The sequence below is a fragment of the Apodemus sylvaticus genome, chromosome 12 (genome assembly GCF_947179515.1).
Source record: "Apodemus sylvaticus chromosome 12, mApoSyl1.1, whole genome shotgun sequence".
NCBI classification, from domain to species: Eukaryota; Metazoa; Chordata; class Mammalia; order Rodentia; family Muridae; genus Apodemus; species Apodemus sylvaticus.
In genome coordinates, this window is record NC_067483.1 from 89,503,123 (window position 1) to 89,520,392 (window position 17,270).

Sequence of the window (17,270 nt, forward strand, 5' to 3'; positions counted from 1 at the left end):
TACAATGACTAGGAGATCTGATTCACATGAGACAAGACTTCGCCATCTCAGACAGGCAAACCAAAGTTAAGTTCTAGTGGCTTATTTACTCAAAATAGATCCAATAAGAACAAAATATGTTCCTTATAGATGCTAATTTCCCCCGAAAAGAAAACTTTATATCAAACAGACATGGGTACAATGGCATAAAACCTTCTGCAAGATCTCAAAATGCCTATTCCTCTAAAATTCATTTTTAAAATAAGCAAAGGAATTAGATACTTTAAACCTTTTATGCTTCAGAGTGAGAATATATAAATATATCATTTATAATGGATTTTTTTTGTTTTGTTTTTTTGGTTTTGGATTTGGTTTTTTGGAGACAGGGTTTCTCTGTATAGCCCTGGCTGTCCTGGAACTCACTCTGTAGACCAGGCTGTCCTCGAACTCAGAAATCCGCCTGCCTCCCAGAGTGCTGGGATTACAGGCATGTGCCACCACCGCCCGGCTTATAATGGATTTTTAAAAATCTCTATCATCAACAAAATATCAATCTGACATTTATCTGGCAATAATAGTCCTCATTAAACTATATGTATTTTACTCAGAACATTTATATCATTAAAATCACTACCAAACATACAACACAGGAAGGACTAACTATATTTGTATTTTTTCATATATAACATATTCTGATCATAAAATATATTGCTAATGAGAACCATACATTTGTACATTTTTCTGATTCTTAAACCAAAACAAAATTTAGTGTATCTCTGTTATAACATTTTGAATACTTGAGCTTTTCAAAGTGGATTATTTCTCTGCTTCCTTCTTGGCAACATATAGTGTTAAGAATCCAGTTATGGCTTGGGCCATGAGGGTGCTCCTCAAATCTTCAAACAACCCCTAGCAGTTTTTTGACCTGTGGGTTGTAACCACTTTGGGGTTTGAAGGGGGGGGTCAACAAAGACCATCAACAAACACAGATATTTACAGTACTATTTATAATTGTAGCAAAATTACAACTATGAAGAAGAAACAAAAATAATCATGGTTGGGGTCACCACAACATGAGGAATTGCACTGAAGAGTTACGGCATTGGGAAGGTTGAGAACCACTGCACTAGAGCCAAACATACAACAGAGGAAGGACTAACTATATTTGTATTTTTTCATATATAACATATTCTGATCATAAAATGTATTGCGAATGAGAACCATACATTTGTATATTTTTCTGTTTCTTAAACCAAAACAAAATTTAGTGTATCTCTGACATAACATTTTGAATACTTGAGCATAAGGAGATTATACTCTAAATATAAGTCCCTAGGCTCAGTGGTGGCTTAAAAAGTATATATTAGAAATCTATGTACTTCTTGATAAAAGGCAAATAAAAACAGGCAGAAGGGAATGACTGACATTCCAGCTTTTTGGAAGCACCAGGCAGGAGTGCTGGAAATGAAGAATTTGAGGCTAGCTTGAGCAACACAGAGACCTTGTATTCCTGGTGGCTCTTGTGTCCTAGTATCAAAAGTTATATTTTCACAGTAGGACAAACCAATCTAGAAAATTTCAAATGAGGTTAAAAAATAACTAGACTACCTAAACTCACAGCATTATGCTTCTGGACTATGCTGCTGCTTCCTCTTTTTTTTTTTTTTTTTTTTTTTTTTTTGCTTTTTGAGACAGGGTTTCTCTGTATAGCTCAGGCTGGCCTCAAAAGTCATAGACCTGCCTGCCTCTGCCTTGCACACGCTGGGATTAAAGGTACATGCTGCCACGCTCAGCTAGACTATACTTTTAACACAAACAAGTAAAAGCTCAAAATTTTCTAGAAAATAACTTAGGAACTATTTTATATATATATATATATGACGTAAAAGCTGACAAGAAAGTTTTGCTTTAACATATACATAGCATTTCCGTTGGAGAATACTGGGAAAGCACAGACACTTTACCTGCTTCCTGTGAATTTAACACTTCTAAGGCATGCATCATGGCACTTGCGAAGACATTGGCATCCTCTTTGCTGCCAAAGTTGAGACCATACACCTGTCTAGCATCCCGCCATTGGTGGAAAGTCTGTGTCGCTTGATTGTACTTCAGCCCTTTAGGAATGGCACAGTTTATCACAACCTAAAAGACAATTAACTCGTTATAAAGCCAGCTAATAAGTGGGAAAATAGTAGAAGACAATATAAATCCAGATTACAGGTATTTATTTAAACTTATTCCTAGCAGACTTTATGAAAATTGTGATAGTTACCTAGAATAAAGGCAAGTTTAGAGAAGTGAGTCTAATAGAACAAAAGCTATCTTATGTTAACAAAAGGCCTGCTTTAAAATAATAGATGAACAGTTTACAGGAAGAGTCTTCCACTTATTTATCTACCATGGTTTGTTCATTTTCACTGCTTTACTGGTATAAACTACCAACCTAACCATTCGTGCACTGACATTTTTATTGCCCAGAATCTATGACTACTACAAATAATGACATGGACATCCTATTAAACATCTTCTGGTACAAACAGTACATATTTTTACTGAACATGAACCCGTGTTGGGTAAGTCATAGATATATTTAACTTTAGTAGAAAACTCCACGTAGCTTTCTAAATGTGTCTTATCATTTACCATTCCATGGCAGTATATCAAAGTTTGTATGACTCCAAATACTGTGTAGCATTGCCACTGATAGTGTTGGTCTTTCTATATATTTAAAGTAATTCCTAAATTGAGGGCACACAGGCCTGGCACATGTGTGGAGGTCAAGTGACAGCTCCGAGTATTGGTCCTCTGCCATCTTTATATAGGCTCTAGGGATAAAATTCAGGTAGCCAGGCCGCATAGCAGGGGCCTTTATCCTCTAAGCTATCTCACAAGTCCCCCTTTTTATGTTTTGTATCAAGATAAATCTTTTGTGAATTCCGGATTACATTCAATAATATCTCTGGTCCATTTCTCTCTTAACTGATCCATCTTTTTCTTTACATCCGATGCCAAAGGAAAAATGTTTGTGTGACAAATGACTTAACACCAGTCTGTAACTTGCCTATTCACTCTTAGTGATATATTTAATTTCCAATTTAAAAAATCCTCTTTTAGCCGGGTGGTGGTGGCGTACACCTGTAATCCCAGCACTCTGGGAGGCAGAGGCAGGCAGATTTCTAAGTTCGAGGCCAGCCTGGTCTACAGAGTGAGTTCCAGGACAGCCAGGGCTATACAGAGAAACTCTGTCTTGAAAAAAACAAAATCCAAAACACAAAAAACAAAAACCAAAACAAAAAAAACACCCCAAAAACAAACAGAAAAAAAACCAAAACAAAAAAATGCTTTTTTATTTTAATCTTTGTGATCTATGAAATATTTCTCAATGTAAGTTATGAAAATACTACTTCATTTTGTCTTATAGAATAACCACGAACATTTGCATCTCCAGTAAAAAAAAAACAAAAAACTGAAATTGATGTGAGCCTACGACCTGAGATGGGTTCAAACTTCCAGGTGGTTGTTTTCTTTGAATGTCCAAATGATTCGCTTATTTTAGCTAAGTTGCAGGTTTGCCTTTTGTTACAGATTGGGTTTCTCCCCACTGGTCAATATCCTAGCTGTAGAGTCTTCACTTCTGGAGCTTTACACTACGTCTCAGGCTTCAGACTCACATTCTACTCCGTTCCTCATTACAGCTTTAGGGATTTTCAGTCCTTTGTGGAAAGCTGCCATTTATACTTTTAAAATATTGTCAACTCCCAAATTTAAAACTGTACCAAAGCTAAACTCATATGGTCACTAAACTCATAAAGCTATCTGGAACTTCACAAGTATCACATAGTTCCCTACTTGGGCTGACATAAACCCTCAGTGGTTCTCCATACTGATATCCTGAGCACCTATTAAATTTGTGAGGTGTTTGATAAAGTGGTTATTGACTGTAGCCTTATAATGTCTTCCACAGGCTCATGTTTGAACAGCTGATCCCCAGCTGGTAACACTGTTGGAAATGGTGTGAACTTTTAGGAGGCTGAGCCTTTCTAGAGAAAAGTGCGTCACTGGAGACAGCCTTGATGATCTACAGCCTGGCATTACTTCACGCTCACTCTCTGCTTCCTAGATGGAGATTCACAATTGCTGTTCACATTGCTGTTCCCTCTTGCTCAAGTTGCTTTAATCAGCATAATTCATCACAGAATCAGCAAAGTAACTAAGACACTATTGGAAACAGTATCAACTTAACCTCTTCATTTCCTGACTCAGAGGAAAACCATTTCTAGGTAATGATAACATATTTAGAACACTTAGTAAACTTACTTAATTATAACCTATTACTAATCCAAGGTTTATCAATTCTATCAGCCTATTTATCATCCTGTTAATTCTCTTGTTTTTGAGTCTTTTTTTTAAAAAAGATTTATTTATTTTTAATTATACAAGTACACTGTAGCTGTCTTCAGACTAGAAGAGGGCATCGGACCCCATTACAGATGGTTGTGAGCCACCATGTGGTTGCTGAGAATCAAACTCAGGACCTTTGAAAGAGCAGTCAGTGCTCTTAACCACTGAGCCATCTCTCTAGCCCATCCTGTTAATTCTCATGATTTATGATCAGATTTTCTTCCCTCTACATAATCACGTCACCTACAACTGACTTCTTCATTTCATACGTTTTAATCCTTGTATATTTTATTTCCTTTTTCTTGCTTTTATCTACTGGCTAGGCATAGATCAATATTAAAAAGATGTGGTTCACACCAAGTATCTTTTGTCTTTTGCATGATGCTAGCTTCTGAAGAGTGTGGGTCTTAAGCTTATAAGTAAAGATGCACTGTGAAATGTTTATATTGTGATAAATTTCAGCAGGGGCATAAAAGAAATACATTTGTTAAGATAGGGAAAGTTATAGCAGACTTTAGACAAGGCTAATACTGTGGCAAGTCACAAGAAAATTAAGTATTCATGTACTTTTCACTTCATTGTTGTCAGGCTAAAAATGAATAGATTTATATCAATGGAACATACCACCTATGTGGAATTAGGCCGCATAAAACTGTAACACAGCTTTGTTATATAGCATACTCTTGTGGGCAGTCATTTCCTTAGTAGTTAGCATTAAGTGAGAATATGTACACTTCTTTCGTTTGTTTACTGGCTTTGAGACAGGGTTTCTCTATTATGAAGCCCTGGCTGTCTTGGAATTTGCTATGTAGACCAGGCTAGTCTTGAACTCAGAGATCCACCTCCCTCCCAAGTGCTGGAATTAAAGGCACACACCACCATTCCACGCTATAGTTCTTATTTTGGGTTTCCTTCCACTGGTCAATATCCTAGCTGTGGAGTCTTTCTTCACTTCTGGAGCTTTACATTAGGTCTCAGGCTTCAGACTCAGACATTCTACTCCGTTATATTTGAAATCCGTTATTTTTCTCAAAGATTAGATGACTGAAATAATTGATTCCTGTTTTGTTTTGAAGATAGGATCTCTCTCTCTCTCTCCTCTCTGACACACACACACACACACACACACACACACACAGGAGGAAGAGGGAGAGACAGAGACTGTCACCATTCCCAGATTTTAAGTTTTATATTTTAAAAGTGAATTAATCATTTACCTACTATAATTTCAATTCTATTAATATCTTTCCCAGCCTTTTCTTATAGCTCTTAGTTTGAAATGTTAAGAAGGTTTAACAGTGGCCTGGAGACAGTAAAAACTATTGGCTGCTCTTCTAGACAACAGGGATTCAGTTCCCAGCATCCACATAGCAACTCACAACTATCCAGTACCAGGGAATACGATGTCATTTTCTGGCCTCCACGTTTGATTCAGACATGCATATAGGCAAAATTCACACATGTAAAAACAAGGGGGAAAAGTGTTCAACAATTTTTATAAAGTTTTGTCATCTAGTTTTTATTTTGTTCTCCATAGCAGTATCATGGGCAGCATGTGACACATCTCTAAGCTAAGACCACTCAGCAGGAGAACGAATCAAAAGAAAGCAGATGCCATAGAGCTCAGCAGTGATGAGTGGATTTTTTTGGTAAAGAAACAGAAGACTAAAGGCTGTGTAACACAGCGAGGAAAGTGGAGCACATAAGAAAAGGAGAGACTAGGGAAGAGGGGAGCACACAACAGAGATAAGAGGTGAACTAATTTCTGTAGACTAACCCAGAACTATGAAAATTTCTCATCAGAGAAGCCCTGCATTTTTAATCAGGTGTCTTAAGAACTCCACTTCCCTGCTATCAGTATTAGTCAATAAGTTATGTAAGAGAGACTGCAGTTTCTATTTCACAGGGAAACAGTCTCCTCAGAAAAGAGAAGAGGATTTTTCTCTTTGCCCTTTTTATGAGACGTAGGCTCTTGGAGTCCCAATTTTTGCAGAAGGACCAGTTTCAATGCCCATTCCTTTCATGCATGTGTGACGATTATAAATCCCTATCTATTACCAGTTGACAAATTTTAAGTTAACAAACTTAAAATTCAGGGTTACTGCAACATCTATTTACATTACAACTTATGGAAAAGTACAGATCTAACTTAGCAAGAACTCACAGGGTACCCACATTTCCCTGCACTTTGTAGCAGGATGGCTTTAAACCATCTTTGAAAAAAACACTTTTCCAAAGGAACTTACTAAGTCTACAATTGGTAGAAGTTCTTGCTCTAAGTATACAGCAGTAAGGACTGATGTACCTTTTCCTCTGCCTGCAAATCCTGATCTGGATCTGACAGGGGCCAAGGCATCAAGGAATCAGACAACCCAGCTACTGTCTTGAAAATATGGAGTAGGGAATTACCAAAAACTCAGCTGTCACCTTAGATATGAACTGTACAGAAAAGTGTTAACATTCTAACACTAATGCCTACTTTTTATTAATCACTTATGAATTTAACAATACTTCCTGAAACCATTAATACTTTCAAATCCCTTCTCTAGCCATGTAAACTGTACCTTTGACCAATAAGTAGATAGATAAATATATCCCATTAGCATACAATGTGTTCCTTACACTGTATTTCCTATTGTCTATTCTGAATTTAGATTATAAAAAGGGGCCAATTAAATGGCCTGACATGATAATTTCCAGTCTATAAACTGCCAAGAGAAAACACACTCCCAAGAACCATCCTCTGCCCTGCACATGCCTGGTATTACATGTACAAGCTTGCACCCATACATATATGCATGCATGCACAGCACAGACTATAAAGAGTTTGAGCAACCCCTTACCTGATGGTCTTGAATCTTTCTGCCCACCACTCTGAATGTGTTGTTGCCTGTATGGTGATATATATGCACTCTGCTGAACCCAGTTGAGCCACCAGCTGGCACCCACTTCTTGTTGGCATCATCATAAACCATCACAGCAGCTCTTGCCTGACAGATACTCTGTTCACTGTAAAGGATAAAAATTCAAATGAGATATTTACAATATGCTAAGGCACACCGGGCAGTGGTGCCACACATCTTTAATCCCAGCACTTGGGAGGCAAAGGCAGGCAGATTTCTGAGTTCGAGGCCAGCCTGGTCTACAGAATGAGTTCCAGAGCAGCCAGGGCTATACAGAGAAACCCTGTCTCAAAATAAATAAATAAATAAATAAATAAAAATAAAACACACACACACAGAGAGAGAGAGAGAGAGAGAGAAAGAGAGAGAGAGAGAGAGAGAGAGAGAGAACACATCAAAATAAGCATACTGCTGACTACAAACCCATTTAAACACAGCTTCTAGACCAGCGGTTCTCAACCTGTGGGTCACAACCCCACAACATACATCCTTCATATGTCAGATATTTATGTGATTCATAACAGTAGCAAAGTTAGTTAGGAAGTGGCATCAACATAGTTTTATGGTGGAGGGGTCACCAACCATGAAGAAGGTTGAGAATCTCTAATCTAGAAGTCTAAGCCTACATGTGAGTGGTTACTACAGATGCTCCTAAATAGTTTATACACTCCCCGTCATCTGTACAGAAAGCACTTGTTCAGTCCACCAGTTTCTGCCTCAAGAGGTTCTGGACAAACACCCTCAAAACCAGTTACCCCCACACTCCCACCTTACTCATGCCTCTCTCATCCACGTAAACACAATGAACACAGCTCTGTGGGAGGGGGTTGTGTTGCTGACGAGATCGTGGGAAACCTAAAGAAATCGCTGCACTGAACAATAAACTTGCTTTGGAGAAATTGGAATTGTTCTAATTTTCCATTACAGAAATTCTACAGAACCTAAGCTATAAACAACAATGGTGTAGTAAATCCTTTGGTACTATCTCAAATTACTTTTGTTGCCTAGAAATTTTCTGAGATTAGAAACAAGTCCATGACTAAAGCTTGAACTATTTTTTTTAAGAGAGCATTATTTAGAGGTATTTGTCAGTACAGCCATTGAAGACTTATTACTCACTATAGAAACATGTACTAAAATGACAACTTTTAAGTAAGTCTAACAAAAAAGACTGAAATAAGCAAAAGGTCAGTGCTTCGTACAGCTTATAGCTACAGAAACTAATTCAATATGAAATGAAAACAAAAGCCTTCAAATTGATAAAACTTTATTGTCTGGTGTTCAAAAATCAGTACTGGCCAGGTACAGTGGCACATGCCTTAATCCTGGCACTCAAGAGGCATAGGTAGATGGGAACTCAGTGAGCTCAAGGCCAGCTAGGGCTATGAAAGACCACATCGCTTAAAAAAAATGCATTTCAGGCTTGAAAGTCTGATGACTTGAATTAGAAGCAACACCTGTAATTCCAGCAATCTCATGGGAGATATAAACTAAGGAGGTTCATACAGGCTCATAGACCAGCCAGCGCTCATGCAGCAACTCTGACCACAGATGTGACACACAACTAAGCCATTAAACTATGTTAGCACTGCCACTGAAAGATGGCAATCAAGTTTATTTCATGGACCTACCTAAAAATTTAAAAAACAGATTGGATGAATCAATATAGAAGAGGATGTCAATATTTTGGACTATTAGCAACTGGGTAGATTAAAAAAATAAAAACTGTAGGGGAAGACCATCCATCACAAGTTGTTAGAATGAGGATTTTATTTTGTTTTCCTTAAGTCCTGGCTGTACTGTGGACCATGCTGGCTTCAAACTCCCAAAGATCCGCCTGCATCTACCTCGGGATTTAAAATGTGTAGGGATTTAAAATGTGCACCATGACTGAGGATTTTTTAAACAGAAAAACAGGTATAAAAGAGCTGGAGAAGGCAGGCGGTCGTGGCGCACGCCTGTAATCCCAGCACTCTGGGAGGCAGAGGCAGGCGGATTTCTGAGTTGGAGGCCAGCCTGGTCTACAGAGTGAGTTCCAGGACAGCCAGAACTATACAGAGAAACCCTGTCTCGAAACAAACAAACAAACCAACAAACAAACAAACAAACAAACAAACAAGAGCTGGAGAGATAGCTCAGCAAGAAAGAACATTGGCTGTTTTTCTAGAAGAGCCTGATTCAATTCCCAGTGCCACATGGTGGCTCATTACTGTCTGTAACTCTCTGGTCTCAGGAAATCTGATGCCCTCCTCTGGCCTCTGCAAATGCCAGGCACAATTGTGGCAAAACATTAGTTTTCCAGACATTACATTGCCCATGTTTGTATTTTCACCTTGTTTTAGTCTATTCCAGTGAAATTGTCAAAGACCTGCTTTAAAAGTTAGACAGCACTGTCTGTCAGGTATGGCAGTGCACACATATGGCATACAACACTCAGGAGGCCGAGTACAGGAAGATCCAGGATTCAAAGCCAGCCTTGTTATAGAGGAAAACATAGCTAATTGTGGTTCTTCTCAGCCACACTGAAAGTATTGCTGGGATATATCCAAGAACAGAGCAATGCATCTTTATACGAAAGCATGGCAAGCCTCAAAATAAAAACTTCCTATGTCTGAATCAGTGAAACAATTATGAAAAAAGATAAAATAATTAAACTACTAAATGTGGTTTTGTGAAGACTGGACACATTCTTCACATTAACATTCATAAACAAAACCACATCTTTATGATATAATGTAACTAGTGTACAGACTTCATTAGACTTTGTGTTCTTAATGTTAATTTTGGTATTTACCAGTGAAGTACAGCATTAAAATGCTTACCACCCCCAACATACACAGTGTAAGGAAACATGATACTATGTATAGTTTTATAGCTTGGTCAATAAATTCACTTCTGAATATAGTCAAATTTCCCACAAGTAGTTACATATAATGATAAAGAATGCTCACCAAAAATAGGTATCAGTAAATTAAATGTTGCTTATATTTACAAGAAAAAAGAACTTCTTGTATATACTATGTAGTAATGATGCAGAAAACAGTCTTTGACAAACAGCAGTTCCCTGTCAAAGATACCAGTTACTGATCATTTGTCAAGGGACATATAAATACGCCTGTGCTCACAGGCAGTAGGCATCCTTAAATGCTCTTCAGTAAATAAATGCATCTAACAAAATCTAAATCATCAAAAACCAGAATCAAATGCTTTTCCTTTTGTTAAGTCTTCTTGGGTCCCCAAAGCCATCATTAATTGTTCCCTTTTGCATTCCCCTAGTGAGAGTCTCTGAGGAGGTAGCATTTGAGCCATAGGAAGAAGACAGGGAAAATAGTGGTAGGCTTGAAGTAGAACATGACTTGGGTTTTATAAACATGACTCTGGCTACCATGAACTAAAAAGACTGCAGAAGGTGACCAGGAAATGAAGGACAGAAACAAGGATACCAGGCTAGAAAACAAGAGATAAATGCATGAGATGCTGGAAGATTAACATAGGGGATACAAAGTATGAACAAAACTACCAGGTTATAATGTTCCTGCTAAGAAAACTGTTTTGATCTGAGTTCCTGACCTAGGTTCAAAAAAGACCAGTTCACACTAAAATGGAGTCAGTAACGCTAAATGCCACACAATCAAATCGAAACATTAAGCAGATTGAGCCTCAGATAACAGTTAAGTCTCTGTACCTGTTCCCCTCCCCCCAGCCCCCTCATAAGGCTCCTTGGCTTTAACCCTTACGAAACACTAACCCATGATAATGAGCCCATGTTTCCTGTTATGTGTTCCTACCTTACAAAAACCCATTTTCTTCTACTGCTCATCCCACTCATGAACTGTATAAAAACCAACTGGATATATGAAATGAAGTTTTTGTTAATTTCTTACAGTCCCTCCCCCAAAGACTCTGACTAATCACCAGACTCCTAAAAAATATACAGCCGAGGTACTCAGTCTCCTCTGTGGCCTCTTGCCTCCCTCATGACACACCAAGGAAGGACTAGACAAAATTCTTCTCACTAGACTTCACTCCTGTTTCTTAAAGTCACTTCTCCCCTCAAGTTCACAGGTTTCCAAACCCATAGCTGGTTTGTACTGCAGGAATGTAACCTTTGGGGCTTTGCAATGGCTGAAAAGTCACTGTCAGTAACTGTAGCTTTAAAATTAACTGTCATCAGATGTAATAAATGGTATGACAGCTGAGAGCCTAAACTCTGGCTTATGTATGTATGTTGTATGCATGCATGTATGTTTATGTGCATTGGTGTTTTGCCTGCAAGTATGTTTGTGTGAGGGTGTCAAATCTTGGATTTATAGACAGTTGTGGGCTGCCATAATCTCTACCACTGAGCCATCTCTCTAGCCCCTAGACTAGCTTTACTCCACCACCCCCCCTTATCTCTTTGGCTTTTCAAATAAGGAATAACTTGGGTTTTGAACTCGCCCCAGTCCCTAGCTCTCTGAAATAGAAATCACTAGCTAGCTGTCTGATCATGGGGATTTCAGGGCCAAAGCCATAACTTAACTGGGAGGCAGCAGTCAGACACTTAAGCCATTGGATGACTTACCTACACAGAAAGAAATGACCGTCAGGATCCCAACCCTGTACCTGATGGCCTTTTCTAACAGATTAAAGAGCAACATAAAAATGGGATCCTTAATCCCTCCCACCCCTCTAACCCCCACACCACCAAGATAGGACCTCTGGTTGTCCTGGAACTCACTATATAGCCCATACTTGCCTTGAACACAAAGAAATCTACCTGTCTCTGGGATTAAAGGTGTGCACCACTTTTCCCGGCTCTTAATTTCTGAAGAACTGAAGACAGCTTCTGCCTACCAATACTTTTTACACACTAAAGGAGACTAACCATTCAAAGGATGAGAAGCACCACATATGCAAAGGGCTACTAAGAGGTAGTAAGAGGACAGTTAGCACAAATACATGGGGGGAAGCCTCAGAGGACACCAATCCTATTAACTTCATCATGAACTTCCTGTCTCTAGAACTCAGGAATTAATTTTTCTGTTCAAACCAAGTAATAATAAAAATAAAATTAAAAGTAAACATGAAGGATTTTAAGGATACCAAAACTTATTTTCATTAACTAAATTCAAATATCAGTAGATTCATAAGAAGGCTTCCCTTTTAAATAACATTTCCCCTCTGATATTCCATTAAAAGAAGCTTGCTGAAGACGGGAGAAAAGCTGCTTTACTAATAACAGGTTCTCCTATCGTGGCTCACTGATTCAAGAAAACACAAAAAAACACTGTGAATGCCACTGACAAACACCAGATACAAATGATGGCAGCAAACAAACATTTTCTTTTTTTTTCTTTTTCTTTTTGCAAAGCAAGAAAACCATCTGGGATGGTACGCAAGATGTATCATTCATCACTTTCACAAGAGCAGTTATTATTAATTTCTAAGAAGCAAAATATCAACGTTACTATAAAACTATCTCACAGTATCCAAGTTCATACAACGTTACTATAAAACTATCTCACAGTATCCAAGTTCATACACAAAATGCAAATACAACCAGATGTAACAATCCATTCAATCAAGAAAAAGTGTCAGTTCATCTAAAATAAAACAGCGTATTTATAAAAATATTATGGTAAATCTGTTGGGACCACCTTTCAAGATGAGAAATCCTGTAACTGCTATTCTTTCCTCAGTATGTAGAAAGATGGTACTTACTGAACATAATCATGCGCTTAGGAATACTGGAAGTTAAGCTTTAAAATAATAATTTTAGGTAAAGGATATAGCTTAGTTGAAGTGCTGACTTAGTATAGACACATTTTGACTCCAAGCATGGTGCCAGACATGGTTATACACCTCTGATATCACTACTTGGAAGATGGAGGCAGTAGGATCAGGAGCTCAGGTATGTATAGAGCCTGCGGCCAACCTAGGGTAAATAAAACTCTGCTAACCACAACAGCAGCTATAAAAATATCTTGTCTGTTTTTTGAGACAGGATCGCATCATGCAGTCCCAGAATGTTCCCCCAGCCTGTGCCTCCCATCTGCCTGGATTAGCAGCCTGTACCACATACAATACCTGCCTGAAATCATTCTTACTGCACTCACATAAGTACAGATCCGTAAAATTCAGTAAACGTGAGTCAATAAAAAGAACCTGCTACTGTCAACAACATGCCTGGAGAGAGAATATTTAAGAATATACACAATGTTCTATTTTTAGAACCACAATTAAGGAGAAACTGGGATGGAACTGTTAAGAATTCATGGAGAGAAAATGAAAACCTACTGGAACAAGGCAACAGCAGTAAGGGTAGCAAGTGAGACTGACAATGAACAGGATGTGACAGCCTCAGGTGTGCGACTGCATCAGGGCACATCCTGAGGAGGACCTGACCAAGAATAAGTATCTGAGAACATGTCCCTCAGATACTGAAAACTGACAGAAACACAGCCGATTTTTCTTGAAACCTTTCAAGTTTTCAAAAAAATGCACATTTCTATAGCTGTGGCAAAATATACAACCAAAGCAACTGGAAAAGCCTTCTTTTACTCATGGTTTGCTGTGTCCATTACAGAGCAAGAAGCATAGAAGGTAGGACCACAACTGTCGGAGGGAGTGGGAGCCAAGGGTAAAGGCTAACTGGAGGGTGCCTTTGTAAAGGGTATATTTTGTGCCCTGCCTGTCTCAGCTTCCTGTTGGTCACAAAGTAATTTTTCTTCACAACATGTTTTCACCATGATGTCCTGCCTCACCATGTTCTGGCCCGAGCAGAGCTAGGTGACCTTGGAATTAAACCTCTAAAATATAAACTTAAGATTAAAACTCTGAAACATAAAACATTCTATTTGTGCTGGGTATCCTGTCACAGTGATGAAAATCTGAAGAACACATATGTGACCTTTAAAATCTACTTGGTGATTAGAAGGATATGGTTACCTATCCTTTTCAAAGATATTTTCACCAATTCATCATAAAAAATGTAGTGGCTAGAAAAGTAAGATAAAATCCCAACTTAAAACTCTGAATAAGTGAAAACAACAAAGAACTGAGAAGTGTGTGACTGTGATTATTACGTCATTACCCCAACTAAAGACCGACGTATCACTGAAAAGCTATATTAACTGGGAACTTATTCTATCACTGCTGAATAAAATGCTTCGTTATAAAGAATTAAAACGCAAAAAGTACACTTTAAACTCGAGATTGAATTTTAGATGGCTAGAGCTGGCAGACATCATACCATTAGAATACAGACTACTTTCCTATGTATGGCTTTCCCACAGCTGTACATATTACACTACAACCTGAGTCCAAAACCATTGTAGGAAATGGAAAAGTAAGTGCCAATACAGCCATTTATCTTGTTTTATAAATACCATAAATGATCCAGCATGGTGTGCACACTTAATCCTGAGTTTGAGGCCAGCCTAGTATACATAGTGAGTTCCAGGACAGGGAGAGTTACACTGAGACCCCGCCTCAGAGGGAATAACAAACAAACAAACAAACAAAATATAAATATAAATAAATAAAGCAAGCCACCAAATGCTACATTTAAATCAGTTTTTGGGACAAGATTCTTTATAAACTTTTTATCTCACAAAAGGCTAAATTAGAATATATAGGTAAGCTAGTCAATCTCCTCAGATGTCTTTCATAGAAAAAAAAAAAATTCAAACCAAGTTCTCTATTTTCATTTGTATGAGACAGATGATGGGTCCCCAAAAGAAGGATCCAAGTAGGTATTTATATTGCCAATTCTGAGCAGCTTTGTTAAAAAACAAATACCTTAGATATCAGCAGAGAAACAAAAGGTAATACATACATACATACATACATACATACATACATACATACATAGGGTTATTCAAGAAAATAAATATAAAAGAAAATAAATCCTGTTGTATGCTATATCTTGGATGAACCTTGAGGACAGTACACTGTGAAACAAGACAGCATGGAAAGCATGTATATGATCAGCAATAGGTTTCCAAAACACACGCTGTCAGAGGCAAAAGCAGGATGGTGGTTGCGAGGGGTGGAGGAGGGAAGGGAAGGAATGGTTGGTCTGTTTTAATTACATTCATCCAGGGTAGGGGAATGCATTGCAAAAATTCTCGTAGGAGGTCAAGGGACCACTTTCCACAGTTGGTTCCTCCGTCATAAGGGCCTTACTGGCTGGGCCATCTGAATGGCAGGGAAGACTTGTTCTTCATGGATAGAGTTTGTGTCAGGGGTGAAAAGGTTCTGTGGTGAATGCTGATGCTCATTATACAATAAGGTAATTTAACCAATGCCACCAAATTCTAAATATTCTAAAGTGGTTAAGATGGTAAACTTTCTGTTGTATATAATTTACCACATGCATATTAGCTTTAAATAGGGAGAAAATATAATAAATTATATGGAATGAATAAATTAATCCAAACTGCATTTGTTTAAAACTTGTATTACACTATCTTTAAGTTCATTTTCCTTTTTAAAATGCTGTACTACATGGGCTGGAAAGATGGCTCAGAGATTAAGAGCACTGTCTACTGCTCTTTCAGTGGCACTGTGCTCAACTCCCAGCAATCACACGGTGGCTCACAATCATCTGTACTAGGATCTGATGCCCTCTTCTGGAATCCAGGCATTTATACAGACACAGCATGCATGTACACTAAGTAAATAAGAAAAAAAAAAGAAGAAAGAAAATTGTACTACATTCTCTCTCTCCTCCACTCCCCCCACCCCCATCCTCAATCCATACTGGGTAGCTCATAACTTCACTTCCAAAGGATCCTGCCTCTTCTGGCCTCAGAGGCAACTAAATGTCCACAGATATAAAAGTGAAAGAATCAATCTTTTAAAAAGTTGAAGTTAAGTGAAATGAATGGCAAACAAAGGTGTCCACAACTAAAAGCAGCTTGGGGAGGGGAGAGTTCACTTCATCTTACACTTCCAGAACAACAAATGCTCTAAACCACAAGCTATCTTTCCAGGCCCCACAGCTAGTTTTTTTATGCAGCTGAGATCTACCTGCCTAGAAAGGTTCCACCCAGAGAGAGGTGTACCCTTCGATGTCAATCAGCAATCAAGACAATCTCTCACAGACCTGGCCACAAGGCATTGCTAAGGTAATTCTTCATCCAAGGTTCTCATACAATTCTAGGTTACACAGAAAAGACAATATATAATAACTAGCACATAGAATAATATATTTTGCACCAACATTTTAACACAAAAAAAATTAACATCTTTAAGGGTTCAAAGTATTCAGACAGTATATATAAGACAGCTGCACAAAACCCGACAGGAATAAACTGGCTTATTACAAAGACTTGCAAAGTTAACATTTTATGTTGAGTGCTAGAGCATTAACTTCAAGCAAATGGTAAAACGATGAAAATGCACATTTTAACTATTGCTGGGTAGATACAAAGAGGTACAGCTCTAAAAAGAACACACTAAACAGATTTCTAAATCTTCTAAAATTTACACCCCCAACTAAAGACAGAAAGTATCAGAAGAGTAAATGTCCAGGACTAAGCATACACCTACCCTCTGAGTCTTCAATTCTAAGTATTATGCAATCCTGGGAACATTCCAGGTATCTAACAGGAAAGTGGATAAGGCAGCATGTTTCTATGTTCTGTTATTACCAAACAGAAAAAACAAAGAAATTGACAACTGCAAAGATAAACAGTGAAAACACGCTGTGAAGGAAGCCTTACAAGAGCATATATTTTAAGAGCTTCCATTCAGTTCTTGCATAGAAAAGAACCTAAATCTATGGGGAAATTTCTTTTTATTTTAAATACAGGATCTAATTATGTATCCATAGCTGACCTGGAACTTGCTACGTGGACCATATTGGCCTTTAACCTAAGAGAGCTACTTGCCTCTGCCTCCCTAATGCCAGGATTAAAGGTATGTGCCACCACACTTTGAAGAACAGCAAGAGTCAGTGGAAATGAGGGGAAAAGTAAGCCAAAGAATAACATGAGGGGA

At 38.2% G+C, this 17,270-nt stretch overlaps 1 protein-coding gene across 4 annotated transcripts in view; it reads right to left on the minus strand.

The window, feature by feature from the left end:
* Enah (ENAH actin regulator) overlaps window positions 1-17,270 on the minus strand; it is a 122,494-nt gene that overhangs the window by 51,903 nt on the left and 53,321 nt on the right. For all 4 annotated transcript variants that reach the window (XM_052200341.1, XM_052200338.1, XM_052200340.1 and 1 more), the window contains exons 2-3: window positions 7,224-7,389; window positions 1,944-2,121 (exon numbers count right to left, since the gene is read on the minus strand). In XM_052200341.1, coding sequence (XP_052056301.1) covers window positions 1,944-2,121; window positions 7,224-7,389 — 344 coding nt within the window. The remainder of the gene's footprint in view (window positions 1-1,943; window positions 2,122-7,223; window positions 7,390-17,270) is intronic.